This window comes from Silurus meridionalis, chromosome 10 (assembly GCF_014805685.1).
Source record: "Silurus meridionalis isolate SWU-2019-XX chromosome 10, ASM1480568v1, whole genome shotgun sequence".
NCBI classification, from domain to species: Eukaryota; Metazoa; Chordata; class Actinopteri; order Siluriformes; family Siluridae; genus Silurus; species Silurus meridionalis.
The window spans coordinates 1,441,044-1,457,724 of NC_060893.1; the positions used below are offsets into that span (position 1 = coordinate 1,441,044).

The 16,681-nt window shown below is 40.2% G+C and overlaps 1 protein-coding gene across 1 annotated transcript; it reads left to right on the top strand.

Moving 5' to 3' along the window:
- The first annotated feature begins 6,583 nt into the window (after positions 1-6,583).
- snx1a (sorting nexin 1a) lies at positions 6,584-16,372 on the top strand. The gene is made up of 15 exons (XM_046859340.1): positions 6,584-6,756; positions 7,419-8,046; positions 8,384-8,520; positions 9,464-9,530; positions 11,655-11,698; positions 11,883-12,024; positions 12,112-12,190; positions 12,276-12,351; positions 12,691-12,804; positions 12,888-12,981; positions 13,185-13,390; positions 13,592-13,735; positions 14,962-15,042; positions 15,150-15,221; positions 15,322-16,372. Exons 1-15 carry the CDS (start codon positions 6,601-6,603, stop codon positions 15,370-15,372), a joined length of 2,091 nt encoding a protein of 696 aa, XP_046715296.1. The 5' UTR covers positions 6,584-6,600; the 3' UTR covers positions 15,373-16,372.
- Positions 16,373-16,681: the final 309 nt, after the last annotated feature.

Consider the following 16,681-nt stretch of genomic DNA (forward strand, 5'->3'; position numbering starts at 1 on the left):
CCTTGGTTTTCTCATGACCTTGTTGCTGGTTTACCAGTTGTCCTTCCTTGGACCGATTGTGGTAGGTACTAACTACTACATAGGCAGGATAAACCTTTCAACACCTGCTGCTTTGAAGATACTTTAAAAAAGCCATCTATCTATCACAATTTGGCTCTTGTCAGAGTCACTCATATTCTTACACTTGCCAACTTTTCCTGGTTCCAGCATAATAATTTTAACTTTAACTTCAACTGACTGTTTAATTACTGTTTAAAATATCACACCCTTAACATATCAAACCCTAGTGACATGTGCAACTGTAATATAAGTTATTATTGTACTTCAACTGTGAGTCGCTGATTGGTGTGTATTTATTGTACTGAATAAGACACTGTGCAAATATCGAGAAAATAAAAAATAGACACTTGATTTCAAATTAAGAAAATTATCCAATTAAAAAAATATTAATAAATTGTATACATTATCTCTTACAATGTTGATTATCATTTTGATCAATAGCTCTTGATGCCACACCTTGGAGAACGATAGAAAGCAGAATTGGTTACAAAGCAGAATTCCTATTAAAATGTAGGTTACAGTCTAAGATAGGGGTTTTTAAACTTTTAGTCTCTCAGAAATGATTCATTTGAGGAAAATGTTTAATTAATCAATTCAATCGATACAGTTTACACATAAAATAATAACTTTGAAAGAGGACTTTTCAATTGGGAACAATTAAAAAGCATTTTCCGATCTTAGATGTCTCTGCCTGAAATGTCACGGTTAAGAGGTTGTGATCTTGACAGATCTATTTCTGATTTCAAATGGTTCAATCATCAAATCCTGCATTGATTATCGATAAAAAAATCACCAGGTCACAGTTTTGTAAGCAAATAATGGTATGGGTTCACGGAGGTGGAATGGAAGATGTTATTATATAATCAGAGCATTAAATACATTGGACAATACCTATTAACTAAACAGGACAACACTTTTTAAAACAAATTTTTATTTTTATTTGGAGTTCAAATTAACACTCACTCAAAGTTTATATAGGACCAATCTAAAAGTGTTAAATTAACACTTCTGAAAAAGTTAACATTATTAACACTGGAAACTCTTATTGTGTGAAATATTAACACCGCAATGAATGATCAAAACACCAATCAGTGACACTCATGAATTAACTGTTCAACACTGCGCCAATTACAAAATTAACATCTTAATCAGTGGGGAGTATTTACATAGTCAACTGGCATTAATATTACGCGTTCTTTAACAGGGCTTCACATCAAATTTGACAAGAGACAAGGCACTCAAAACACTGCACAATGACACTGTAAATAAAACCTCCTAAAACCTCCTGAAACATGAGGAAGCTCATAACTGTTAATCACAGTCTACACAATGCAGCTGTCTGGTACTGTATCATACCAAAAATGAAGTGCACTTTGAATTCAAAGGCTGCCAACGACGTGGTTGCCCAGCATGGGATGAGCAACTCGTCGTGTAGTAGGTGCTGATGGCCCACTTGTGCGTTCCAGAGGAGGTATGGCTTTTTCGCCAAGTGTTCTTCTAAGTTGTTGTTTGACAGTGGGGAAAAAAATACACAAAGATTTAAATCATAATAATCTTTTTAGTTTGTGCAATAAATGAATTGAGCTTGTGCTATTCACTTAATCACAAACTGTATCACACACCTTGTGAAACACAATTAGATGGTTCATGGCCTGAGCTCCACTGATCTTCAGTTTTTTCTTTTTAGAAGGCTTAGGTGGTAGAATATGCAGGAGCAGCAGAAAAGGTGCCATACTGTCACTGTCCCACTCTGTAAATTTTTGAAGTATAAAATGATCATCTATTTATTTGGCTGTAACGTGAATACCTCGATGACCCTGAGAAGATTCATCATTGTACAGGTTCCTGGCAGATTTAAAAAAAACTCTGGAGCAGTGAGGTGGTAGTAAGGCTCCACTGCTTCTCTGACCACCTTTTCCTTTTAGAACGTAGGCCACTTCTCCAGAAGTTTGCCAGCTGTTTCTGGAACAAAGAGGAGGCTAAAATCTTGACCTATATGCGATAGAAAAATTAGTAAATATTCTTGACATTCTCATGCTCACTTTTCAGATATGAACTGTAGTTAAAAAAATAGTTTTCGAAAACTTACCAGCTCTTCCACGGTAGCCTTGGAAATGCTGAGAAGACGGTTTGTGATTCGGCTTAAGGAGATTTTTCTGCTGTCAGTATTTAACTATTTATTTTTCGGACAATTTTTTACTTTCACTCATTACTTTTTTTACACAAATATCTGTACTTTCCACTTTTTACATTTTCGAACCAGACTCGTTACTTTAGTTTTAATCTATTTGGTGATGTGATTGACATTTTTTCTTCTCATTGCACTATTTTTAGACCATCAACCGATTTCTTGTCATTGCGCGATGTTTTCAACATACCACTGGTATCAGAAGGCAGTAAGAAGGCCGGGGGGGTAACGTGGATGAGACAGAGGAAGTCAGTGATGTAAATATGACTGAGAACAGAGACATTCCTGATCATCTTTTCTCTGCTTGTGTTTTATATGGTGGATGTTCAGCCTGGATACAATTATTAGGTAACAAAATTTTAAATTATTTTATATTAATATATTATTATGATATGAGGTTCAGTTACCAGCGTGACACTTAAACAGATAGTAATAATGAGTACTTTTTACTGAAGAACATGTCAGAACACAAACTTCTTTACTTTCACTTAAACAGTGTTGGGCAAAGTTACTTTTAAAAGTAACGCATTACAATATTGAGTTTCTCCCTAAAAAAGTAACTAATTACGTTACTTAGTTACTTTTTATGGTAAGTAATGCGTTATATTACTTTTGCGTTACTTTTGCGTTACTTGTATCTCTTTCACGCCTTACAGGTGTAACAGGTGTAATATAGATAATTGCCATTAAGAAATCAGTTATATTAGAGCAAAAGACATGTCTTAAACATTTAAAATGTTTAATAACTTCTTAGAGAACAATAAGATGATCGACTAAATTTTGACCACAATGCTGAACACTTTCAGTAGCACTTCTGTACACTGCTTTGCAATCTGCCTTCGCCGTCAGGAATGTAACTATCGTTCGTGTATATAAGGTTAAGGGTGTGGGCTGCACACCGGTGATGTGGAGGGAGAACAATTCCGTAAATATGACCTCGTCCTCGTCTACATCATTCTCTGCTTCATCATCAGCTTCAAACATTCTGAACGCTTTTACAAAGTCCGCGCTATTATCAGTGACCGTGGCAGTTTATCTTCCCACAAAGAGAAAACGAGCTGGGAATTTGCTCTCTATCTCCGCATCGTACATGTGTCTCCCACGGAAAACTTTTATTCTGAGCAGTCCATAGATCTGCAGTGGTGGAAACATATTCCAAGTCGGCAAAAGTTTTCTTTAGTTCTGTCTCCATTTCCATATATGCCTTATATACCATATATATATGCCTTATATACTATACCCCCTTTGCCATCTCCGCTTCTGACCAGCTTCTGTTCCCACGGCTCGCACGTGTGAGTGCGCGATTCTACGTGACTACGTTTATTTTAATTTAGTATTTATTTTTTTATGCAAAATAATTTAACTGAAAAGTAACTCGCATTCCTTTTTTTAAAAAGTAACTCGAAATTAATGTGTAAATTTATAAAGTAACGCGCTACTTTACTCGTTACTCCAGAAAAGTAATATTATTACGTAATGCACGGTACTTGTAACGCGTTACCCCAACACTGCACTTGAGTAAAAAAGTGCAGTCAGAAGCTCCACTTTTACAAGAGACTTTTAAACATGAGTATCTGCACTTTTACTTGAGTGAAGGATGTGTGTAGTTTTGCAATATTTCTCGGTCAGTGGTGTGGTTCATTAAGGATATGAGACTCTTTACAACGTTCTTTATCCAACTGATGGACAGCCAGACTCAGCTCCCTGTCCTCTGTTGGACCACCTGCTCCTGCATTCTGCATTTAAGCTTTTTTGTACTCAAGTTTAGTCATTCTCTGAATGGTCTTCAACCGCCATGCAAGGAATCCAGAACCACTTTGGCTGTAATAAAAATGTTCCTAACCAAGAACAGAGACATCATTTGGTTCAACTTTTTAATCAAGAAATAGCAGGAACTGCCTTGTAACAACTTGTTCATTAGTATAATTAAAAGCCAGCAGTTGGAACAGTTTTAGGGGAAAATGTAAAAGTGCAAAGTGTCTAGGTACATCAGGATAACTACTTTTCAGTCCAGGATATATATTGACAGGGATATTTCAAATAAATTATACTATTGTAAAATGTAAAATGTTTTACTGAAGCAGGCAGGACTGAAGAATTATCTAGTGGCATATTGTCAACTCTAGTCATATATTATCAACTACTCCGACAAACAGCGATACAATACAATCAGAGTAAATTGTTTTTTATCTATTACAACCATTAGGAGCAGTTTTCAGACCATCTTGAGATTACTCAGGCTTTCGTAAAGCGAACAAGGACAAATAACCTATTTACACGGAAATGTATCTCTGCAAAATATTTAAAACTAACCCTGAGATATAATGATTTTGATGTCAAAAAAGAGCATCATGTTCTGCTTCAGAATGTCACAGTGCTTGTTGAAATCCATGTTTTCTTCAATGAACCGCATCTCCCCAGTACCAGCAGCACTCATGCAGCCCAGATTATGATGCTACCGCCACCATGCTTGACTGTAGACAAGACACTATTTTCTTAGTTCTCCTCACCAGGGGGTCACCACAAATGCTTGACACCATCTGAACCAGACAAGTTTATTTAATCTCATCAGAACACAGGACATGTTTCCAGTAATTCAAGCTTCTGTTTTTTGAAGCAGTTTCTGACGCACAGCACGAGAACTCGACTTCTTTGATCGACCATTGTGAGGTCTGTTCCGAGTGGAACCCATCTTAGAAAACCTCTGTATGACCCCGACCACTGTACTGTAACTCAGTTTCAGTGTGATACTGATCTTCTTACAGCCTCTGCATCTTTGTGGCGAGCAACAATTCTAATTCTCAAATCCTCAGGTATTGAGTTCTTCATTGACTGGTTTGGAAGTAGGTGTACAGAAATGGTTTCAGTGTGGTGGGAATACTGCTCTAATGATTAGTTGCTCAAAGCACTTGATGATTTGGGGGAAAATGTTTAACAATAAAAAACTTATACAAATTAATTTTGTTGTAGTTTCAATATCCAATAATCAGAATAAAAAAAAGTTGTATTGCCAGGTACAGCAAAGGGTTCAGCAATGAGCACATTACAGTACCAGGAATTTGTCTTGGTGTCAGGTGCAAACATATACATAGATATGAAATGCGTACACAGTTTTTGAATAAACTAGAATAAATTCAATAAATGCTGTATACAGAAAGTGGCTTTGCATGAAAAGTAGTGAATTTAGAATGTAAATATGAAAGTGACTGTCCAAACATATATACAAACATGAAGTATGCACACAATCTAGAATGTAAATTTTGTACACAGAAATGTGGCACACGTGAATTTTAACTGCTAATAAAAAAATCTATAATCTATTGGTCAAAGTACTTTAACTCCAAGTTTTCTTACCTTTGTGAAGCCAGGTATGAGAGCAGGCAGTTCAAATGTTTCAGTGTCAAAACAAAATGATTTATTTTAAAGATATAAAGTAAGTGGTAGCTTAATAGTTGAGACAGTCGTTTTGGATAAAGAAATAAAATATATGTCATAAATAAATAAAAAATTATCCAGCAATTTGTAAACAGCAGAAAGGACACGCACCATTTCCAATATGACAGTAACACTGGCTTTGCATGCACCTCAACCAGTAGGCCATACACACCAAACCCTAAGAATAAGGACACGGTATGAGCCAATGAACAAAATTTGGGTTAACAAAGATGGCAAAACATGTATTCAGTTTTATTACACACAGTTATAAATAAAGCAGGATGGGATATCAAGACATTTAAGAACCCTAAAGGTCTCGATAAAGGTCTCTATTCTGCTTTATATGCAGTGTGTAGTTCAGTAGAGGTTGTCAGGTGTCAGTAGAGGGCGCTAACGTGCAGTGTGTAGTTCAGTACATGTTGTCAGTAGATGGCGCTAATAATGTGCAGAGCGCTGTTTAGTCAGTAAAATCAGCTAATGTGCAGTGTGTAGTTCAGTACAGGTGACAGAAGAGGGCGCTAATGTGCAGTGTGCTGTTTAGTACAGGCGTTTGTAGAGAGAGTTTACGTGCAGGATGCAGTTCGGTACAGGTGTCAGTAGAGGGCACTTATGTGCAGTGTGCTGTTCAGTACAGGCGTCGGTAGAGGGCGCTGATGTTCTGTGTGCTGTTCAGTACAAGCGTCGGTAGAGGGCGCTGATGTGCAGTGTGTAGTTCAGTACAGGCGTCGGTAGAGGGCGCTGATGTGCAGTGTGTGGTTCAGTACAGGCGTCGGTAGAGGGCGCTGATGTGCAGTGTGTGGCTTAGTACAGGCGTCGGTAGAGGGCGCTGATGTGCAGTGTGTGGTTCAGTACAGGCGTCGGTAGAGGGCGCTGATGTGCAGTGTGCGCATCTTACAATTTCTTTTGCTGAAAGTTTCATGCTTTTCCCCGCTGTTCGGCTGAGAGTGAAGATGGCGGCTGGCTCGGAGCGCAGTCCGCCTCCTTTCCCTGATTTAGAGGAGCAGGACCAGGAGCTTGACCTCGGCGAGGACGATGACAGCGATGAAGGAGCGGACATTTTCACAGGTCGCGTGGTGAGTAACGCCGTTCACACGGTGTTGTACGAGCTCTCCGTGGATCAGCACGGAAACCTGGGTCTCGGCTAAGCGGCTAAGCTAATGCTAGCTCCCTGTAGGGCTGTAAACTTCAGGCGTTTCCACTTCACTTTCACTGTTCAGCTTCTCTGACTAGCCGAAATGGTTGTCAGTTAGCGCCTAGCAGGCATTCGGGGTGATTTTTTAATCTTCGCCTTACACGTAAGAAGGCTGAGAGAAAAGCTGGGTCGGGAGAAACTTCATCTCACTCGCCATAACAGCTTCCATGAAGTTTCGAGATGACTGAACTCCATTTTCCTGCTGCACATACTTTGACCTGCCTGGTGTGTGTCATGGACAGACATGTCCTCTGTCCTCATCACTTCAGGCTGTTTCTGAGTGAAGGATCTAGTCAGAGGTTTGGGACACTCTGAACTGCTGTAAGCAAATGAGAGCTCTGCTGTGAAGCTCATGCAAATTCACTCAAGGAAGTGCTGCTGTGATCAACCCCTGGCAGATGTTCTTGTGTAGGCTGTGAGTCAGTATCACGGGCGTAGTGTACTTTGCACAGGGTGTCATGCTCGTGAGCCGAAGCCTTTAGAAAGAACGTGCCCAAGTGCTCTTTGGTGTAACAGTCTATTTTTTCCCCCCCGTTTCTGCAGGTGCTCTCACAGAACCCCGTGGAACCCCTTGTTCACGTGAGCGCTGATGAGCCTCTTAAAGATGTCCTCAGTGAAGCTGTGGGAGATCCTCTGAACGACCTGAACAGTGCTCCTGAGAAGCGGGCGGGCGACACTAAAGCCGCCGGAGTCGACGCGTTTGCCGATCCTTTGGCCGAGTCTGGAGGTCAACCTGATAAACAAACTTCAAACTTCAGCTCGGCGACTCCGAAGAGCAGCGGCAAGAGCGAGGCGTCTGTCGCACCTCAAAAAGACTTGAAAAGGTCCGAGGACATTTTCGAAGAGCCAATAAAAGACGGTACGAGTAAAACTGTAAGTGGTGGCGCAGGGGTTAAGAAAGCACCCAGCGCTGACCTGTTCGGAGATGATGATGATGATGATGATGATGATGATGATGATGAAGAGGATGGGGAGGATTTGTTTGAGGAGAAGAGGAGTGCTGCGGTGAAGAAACCTCTGGTAAAGGAAAGCGGTAAGGGCCGTACCCAGCCGTCTGATGATGCCCACGAGAGCGCCAGAGTCCCACCTGCTCCTGCCGCCGCAAAACCCAGCATGGAGACCAGCTCCAGAAGCAACGGCCTGCACTCGGACGAGGATGATCTGTTTACAGGTACCCTGTCTTTGTTTTGACTTTGTTTGATACGCTGGATTTCGTAAACCTTGAGCTTGGAGTTTTGTTTATTACTTTCATATCCCTTCTTATAAAAACACGATAAAGAGAAGCTGTTTCAGCAGTGCGTCTTTGAGTTTAGAACCTTCGCTCTTTGCTGATGAGGCGTTTCTTTCACAAGCTCTAAAATTCACTTGATTGTGATGTGGCCTGGACGTGACCTAGAACTTCTGCTCTCTTCCTGCAAACTCATGTGTCATGTGCAATCTGCAATTCTCCTTTCTCTCTTTCTCTCTCTGTCCCTCGCTCCTTCCTTCCCTCCCTCCCCACTTCCCAGAGGCCACAGTCGAGCTGTCTCTGGACAGTCCTCGTAATGACCGCAGGAGGAAAGAGACACCAAAGGCCTCAGCACCAGCTTCCTCTCTCTCTGCTTCAGCGAGTGTCTCCAAACCCCAGCTGAAAACACTGGAGCAGGTAAAATCCTGCACCACACTCATCTCTCCCCATTACATTTTATTTTAATAAATGAAATTATTTTTATAATGTTGAAATAGTGAAATTTATTCATAAAAAAGATCATTATTAATTATAAAATGAAGTAAACTGTTAATACAGTACTGTATACATAAAATATAATTTTTGGGGTGGTGTCTGTTTATGTGATAAACGGTGGATTACTGTATTAATAAACTTATGACAATTATTTTTTCAAGTTCACCACTAGGGGGTGTGCGATTATTGAACAGATACGGATATCCTGATTTTTTGGGGGGATTTTGACGATAACAATAATCAGACGATATTTTGCATAATTAAAAAAGTGTTTGTAAATTTCTCATCTTGTACTTTCTCCTTTATACAACATCGATAGGATACTGATTCATCGAAACAATATATTTATTCTTCAAAAGTGCAGCATTCAAATAAGAACAGCAAAATCACAACACGCAGCGAATTCATGAACATGCAGCGTTTTGATTGGTTACTGAAAAACGGGGGACATAATCAATAAAATGTTCTAACATATTGTTAAAACGGCGTTGTTATCGCACGTGATGTATATCACACACCCCTATTCACCGCCATCATTTTGTCACCGTAAAACTATTTAATTGAATTGCAAGCGATGGTTATTATGGTATGGTCGTTATAATAGTTTCTTTGAACACAGGATAAATGTTACAAATAAATTTATTCACCAGTTTGTATATTTCACACAGATTGAATAGGTGTTTGCTTACTAGTGTTTAAACATTCTTCAGCTCATTTATACATGTGGATATATAATTACGACATATACGTGTGTCTCAAATGTATTTCCATGATTTTATACAATGGTAAATTGGCTAACTAGTACACTTCTGACTGTGTGTGTCTTTCTCTCTTTTATTCTGTCTCATGCGCACACACACTCCAGCTGGAGGAGGAAGAAGAGAAGGACAACTTTGATTTGAACATTTCAGTTACAAACCCAGAGAAAGTGGGTAAGTCCGTCCCGTACAGCTCGTCATGGTCGACCTCGTAGGAAGTAATTTTGGCGAGTAATACGTGCACTACCGTGTTCTGCTGTGGGAAGTGGATTAACAGTTGAATTATTAACAGTTAAACTGTTTGATGTAGGTGACCTGTGAGACAATGCTCAACAAACACTGCCAATATTTCACTTCCTCTTTTTGCTGGATGCCACCTAGCTGCTGTTTCCTCTGCCCTTCCCCAGTACGCCATCGCTGGAGATATGCAAACAGTCTCTTAAATTGTACCTTCACTGTAGCTGTTTTTTTGTTGATTTTATACAACACACACACACACACACACACACACACACACACACACACTGGAAAAAAGTGTGAAAATTCTGTAACGTAAGAATAGTTTAATTCATAGAAGTGTTAAGGAAAGATCGCAATCAATCTTGTCTTGGACCACCCTTTGCCTGCAAAACAGCATTTTTTGAAGTAAGTTGGCAGTTCGGACGTCTTGAAGTAACCACAGATCTTCTGTGGATTCAGGCTGCCTCACATCTTTCCGTCTCTTCATGTAATTCCTGACCAGCTCGATAACGTTGAGATCAGGTCTCTGGTGGCGCCAAAACTATTTCTTTTAGGACTTCTTGTCCTTCTCTGTATGCTGGATGTATGTTTGGGGTCAGTGCTCCAAGTAACAGCGAGTTAAGGATTATCTTAAAATCCGCAGCCGGACTGAATGTTCAGGAACGTTAGGAATAACATTTTATACTGTTTTTACTTAAAGAAAAAGTCATAAATATTTGATATCATTATTGTATTAAAGTGATGCTGTCTAGATGAATTCACCAAGGTACCATAGGGGCTGTGGGGGGATCCAAAATTCACAGATTTTAAGAAGTCATGGGAGGTTTTAGAATGTCAAAAAAAAGTGTCATCACCTGGATTTGACTAAGCAAATGGGTAAGATAATTGGATAATTGCTGCAGGGATGATCGTTTCAGCTGGCAACATCCTGTGTTCGTGGAAAAGATGTTAATCTGTTACAGGAGGGTTAAATTATTGGCATGCATCAAGCAAAGAAAACATCTAAGGAGATTAAAACTACTAAAATTGGGTTAAGAAATGTCCAATGCATTATTAAAAACTGAAAGGATCGTGGGGAACCATCATCTTCGAGGAAGAAAAATGTACGGAAAATAATCTTGAATGATCGTGATCAGCGATCACTTAAATGTATGATGCAAAAACAGCAGTAGAACCCATGACTGTGTGAAGGGAACAATGTGAAGGCTTCTCGAGGGATTGGAACTAAACAGCTGTGTAGCTTTTTGCATGCTCCAGAGTCCAATATTCATGCTCCCTAGCAAAAAGATTGGACTCTGGCGCAATGGAAGAAGGTCATGCTTTCTGATGAGTCCAGATTTGTTCCAGTTTGATGGGTGCATCAGGGTTAGAAGAGCGGTGGAGGAACTGATGCACACATCATGCCTAGTGCTTACCGTACACGCCTGTGAGGGCAGTGCTGTGATCTGGGGTTGGTCTGCGTTCAGCAACGTTATGTGCCCTATGAATAAGATCAGATCGATTGGCCACCACAGAGTCTAGACCTTAACCCCTTGGAGAATCTTTGGGATGTGGTGGAAAGGACTTTATGCAGTGGTCTGACTCCCATAATCAATAATGCCATGGCGAATATGTGCTGAAATCAAAGCTAAAGGCGGACCAACAAAATAGTGTGATCTTTTTTTTTTGGACTGGTAGTGTGTGTGTGTGTGTGTGTGTGTGTGTGTGTGTGTGTGTTTAAATATTTACACATTTTTCTTAAAGGTTCTCAGTACCTTAAATAAATTCTTCTATAGCTTTTAATAATGGACAAATATGGATGCTTTATTTAAATTTGTTTATTATTAGTGAAACCAAACTCAACATGAAGACAAAATATTCTTGTACATTTTTAAAATAATTATGGTGTTTTAAATGACGTAAATCATCAGGACACAAAGTGAAACTTCAGCTTTTTTTTCTTCTTCAAAAGGACCGTTTTAATTGCCGAATGCGCAGATTTTTGTGCTCGATTTGAGACCTGCCTCTATGATATGTTGGTTCATCAGCTGCACTTACTCACATACATTCTTCCTGCAGGTGATGGTATGAATGCCTACATGGCCTACAGAGTCTCCACTCAGGTATTTTCTTTTATGAATGAAACCTTGTCTTCATTAGGAAATGTGTTAAGTCTTTTTATTTATGTCACTAATGGGGTCTGTGTGTGTGTGTGTGTGTGTGTGTGTGTGTGTGTGTGTGTGTGTGTGTGTGTGTGTGGGACAGCGTGATTCTAACACACCTTTCTCTCTCTCACCTTACACACAGACGACACTGCCCATGTTCCGCAGTAAACAGTTCACAGTGCGCAGGCGCTTCAGTGATTTTCTGGGCCTCTATGAGAAACTCTCAGAAAAACATGCACAGAATGGGCACATTGTTCCTCCACCACCAGAGAAGAGCATTCTGGGTATTTTAGAATTTATATGATGATATTTTTTAGGTTTCTTCTTATTTTGTTTTGTTTGACCAACTGCTTTTTTTTTTGTTTTTTAAGGAATGACTAAAGTGAAGGTGGGGAAAGAAGACCAGTCATCAGCTGAATTTGTTGAAAGAAGAAGAGCTGCTCTAGAAAGGTTTTTCTCCTCGATTTTTATTTGATAGACCTTTATCTTTAGTGAATGGCCACTTCTGACAGTCACCCAACACGTTTTTGTTTAGGTACGTCCAGAGGCTTGTGTCTCATCCAGCTCTGCTGCAAGACCCAGACGTGAGAGAGTTTTTAGAGAAAGAGGAGGTAAGAGAACTCTCTTTTGAACATACACTACAGTATACGTCCAAAAAGCTCTGGACTCCTAAATGTCACCTTTGTGGTGTTTCAGTTCATCTGTTAGTGAGGTTGAGGACAATCAAGTTTTTCCACTCAAGCCTTAACACACTCTGTTGTAATGAGGCTCACTTTTGTGTACTGGGGCAGGTTTGGGTTTCTTGGTTCCATTTAGAGTTTGAGAAGAACTAACCGGTCGGGTGTATAGAAACCTTTAGCTATTAAATAGGGTTATCAAAATAAAGTCTTGGTTTTCTGTCTGGCTGTAACAGTTCTTCGTGTGTTTGTGTGTGTTCTCTACACTGTTAGTTACCCAGGGCGGTTAGTACCCAAGCGCTGAGTGGAGCTGGATTTCTCAAGATGATCAACAAGGCCACTGACGCTGTGAGCAAGATGACAATCAAAATGAACGAGTCAGACGTTGTGAGTATCTCGGCTGCTGGCAGAGCGATGACTCGAGTCACTACCGCAGTTTCTGAACTCTTGGTTCTTCGATTGTGTGTCAGTGGTTTGAAGAGAAGCTGCATGAGGTGGAGAACGAGGACCAGCAACTGAGGAAGCTGCACGCCGTCGTGGAGTCACTTGTTAATCACAGGAAAGGTACGTACACGCGTGTTTTCGCTGCTAGGTACATATTACAGAGGATTCAGCAAGTAAAAGAGACGTTTTATGTGATTTAAAAAATGAAATTAGTGTTGGCAGAAATGTTTGTAGTCGATGTTTCTTTTATTATCCATTTGCAGTAAATGTTCTTTTTGTACAGTGTAAGTGAGCAGGATGATGATTGAGATCTTCGTTTGCAGAGTTGTCTATGAACACGGCCGTGTTTGCGAAGAGTGTGGCGATGTTGGGTAGTTCAGAGGATAACACGGCGCTCTCCCGAGCCCTGTCCCAGCTGGCCGAAGTGGAGGACCGCGTCGAGCAGCTTCATCAGGACCAGGCTTCTAATGATTTCTTCATCTTTGCCGAACATTTTGCAGATTACATCCGCTTACTTGGAGCAGTCAGGGTGTGTGGGTTATATGTCAACATTTGGATAAACACTGGGTCATATTGAAGCACAGGAGTTTAACCTTGTGCTCAAATGTAGTTTCAGCACTGACGCATTATAAAAAATTGCCTGGCTGGCAATTTCAGAAATTATCAACTGCACCTGAATGCTTTAAAGTACTTTCCCTGTAATTGTCTGTCTGTCTGTCTACATGTCCAGGCTTGCTTTGACCAGCGGATAAAGGCATGGCAGCGCTGGCAGGACGCTGAGAGCATGCTGCAGAAGAAGCGAGAGACTGAGGCCAAGCTGCTGTGGGCCAACAAACCAGACAAACTTCAGCAAGCCAAGGACGAGATCACCGAGGTAACCTTAGATGTGACGTGAAAACCGATGCATGACATTGTAACGAGATTTCTTTATATACGGTTATAGCTGGAGGTTTGAAATACAGCTCAAGACTGAGGTTTGGTCCACTGAAACTAATGAACTTTACACAGGCTTTAATGAAAGACAGTGTCTGTTACACGGCTTGTATCTAAACAGAAGCCTACCAAGAAAGTCATTGTTCACTGTCTTCCTCCTTCCTTTTACAACTATTTCTCTCGAGAGTTTTTCTTTTGGCATCGTCGTGTGTTTAAAAATCACCATCGGTAAAGCTTTTCTCCCGAAGCCCTGCAGCTCAGAACACAGGTGAAGTGTGTTTTCATGCCCGGTTGTTTTCAGCGTGACGAATGATTCACATTTCCTGTAGACAGTCCGAGTGAGCGGCAGGTCAAACATCAGAGGAACATCATCCATATTTATGATGTGGTGCGGCCCGATTCAGTGGGAGCGCATCTGATTTAATATAAAGAGTTTCATTGGTTCACCTGAACCCGTTCAGCAATTTCATTGGTCTAATGTTATGGGGCTCAGTTTTTTATCTTAAAGCTTGTGAAACCGGGAAAAACTTCAAAATCCATAAATTAGCCACTTCATTGTTTAAGCTGCGGAGTTCAAAGCGTGGGAATAAAGTAGCGGCTTATAGTCCGGAAAATACGGCAATCAGACGCCTGCCTTGCATTATATTCTGGTGTGTATATATACTTTTTAAGACTCCAATGAAACCTGGGGTCTTAAAAAGTCTAATCTAAATGAAAGGCTTCAAAAAGTCTTAAATTAGCTGTTCTAGGTCTTAAATATGTTTAAACAGGTCTAATGTTCTGAGTGCTAAATCTAGTGCTATTTCTAATGCTCATTGAAATGCTTCTGTAGCACTTTATGTTTTATTTATTTTTTTAGTTTTTGTGTTGTTGTAGTTCTTTCTTTTGCTGGTCCAAATAAAAATTGCTGTATTACGACTACAAATGAGACCAGCATGCAAAGGCCAAGCAGCTTTCTGTTATTGGTGCAAATCTCTCGAGAATTGTACCACAACGTATTTGTGTGTGTGTGTGTGTGTGTGTGTGTGTGTGTTTGATGTGATATCGGTCTTAAAAAAGATGTTAAAAGTCATAAATTTGACTCGGTGAAACCTGCAGAAACCCTGGACCAGATGGTGTAAATGTAGTTGTTCCCTGTAAAGAGCTGATGTCACTGATGTGTTGCAGTGGGAGTCGAAGGTCAGTCAGTATGAGAGGGACTTTGAGAGAGTCTCCACCACCGTACGAAAGGAAGTCGTCAGGTTTGAGGTGGGCATGAACTATACACTTTTGTTCTTTGAATTGTGAAGTGTTTGTAGGATGTGTGTTTATGGTAAATAGAATTGATTTTTATTTATTGATTTTAACTTCACCAGAAAGAGAAGGCTCGGGATTTCAAGAAACAGATCGTCAGATATCTGGAGATGCTGTTGAATTCTCAGCAACAGGTAAACGCAAGACTTTTTTTGAGTATATACTTATTTATATTATTTATTTAGATTGTATGAATATACACTCATTATATGTTTCTCTGGTTTTCTCTTGTAGCTGATCAAGTACTGGGAGGCTTTCTTGCCTGAGGCAAAAGCAATTGCATGATGGCGGCTTACACACACACACACACACACACAGGCCTGCTTCAGAGTTTGCCTGTTCTATACACTTTACCTCTTGCCTATAAAACCAAGAGACGTAATGCAAAGGGAAAGAGAGAAACAATCGTTTTTTTTTTGTTTTGTTTTGTTTTTTTTACAATAATCACCAGACGCTTATACTCTTTGATTTTTTTTGTGCCATTTAACCGCCAAATTTTTCTTTTTGACAACTAGTTTTAGGGTGTGTGTATGCAGGGTGATGGGACAGGAGCTGCCTGGTGCATTAGTCTTTTGTTAACGAAAAATACATATATGGATAGTGTAAAAAAAAAAAAACGGGGACTATAAGGCCGTGTTGGATGCTGAGATTTAGCACATTTACAGTGCTAATGGTTTACAGTAGCGTGCCCACTTTCCCCAAATGTTCAGGCTTTTCGCCCTCTCAATGTTGGGTTCCTGTCGCCTTTCTCTCTTCCTGAAAAATTGAGGCGAGCTTGTTTAGAGTTCGGACATTTTTTGGACATTCTGTGGAGGATGTGTCACTGTGGTATACACTTATTCATCTACTTTGGATGTTCTAGACACCCCCCTGCCCCACCCCCCAATAAAGCGCCATACTAGAAGCTGAAATCCAGCGTCGATATCTGACGGCTTTTTCTCTTTTCATACCGGCGACATTCCGCACTTTGGCCACACTTTCGGTTATACAGAGGTCATACCTTTTGTCTTTTAAAGAAACCCTGAGAAATTGCATTATTAAATTGTTTACGTCAACACAGACTGGTTAAGCACTTATGCTGCCAAACAATGTTACTGTCACAGAAAAAAGTTACCTGTGCGTTCTTCTTTAAGCGTGTTTTTCTAAAACGGTGTCTGTTTCATGCAACATGTTTTTACACCCGAGCCACACTTATCTGTACAATGAATGAAGCAGCGTTTAAGGCAGTGTTACGAAACAAGTTATGTTGTTTAATTGAAGAGAGAGATATATATATAGGCCTTAATTTTCATCTGTATACTTTAATCCATTATGCACTTATCATGAGTTGTTTTTTGTTTTGTTTTTGTGCCCCCAGCAGTGCTGATCATGTCATGTGACATGTGTCAGAATGATGGTGGTCATTTTTCCTTCCACACACTGCTGTGCTAATGACGGACATTGTATTTGATAATTATCTGCATATCATTCCAGCCTATAATAAATAATCAAGAGAATTGGGATTGTTTTTTCCTTTCCCCCCTTCTCCAGGGTGTAATGTTGGACACGCAGGCCAGATCCTGAGAGTTGAGAGTCTTAAGGCTCACGCTTGCTC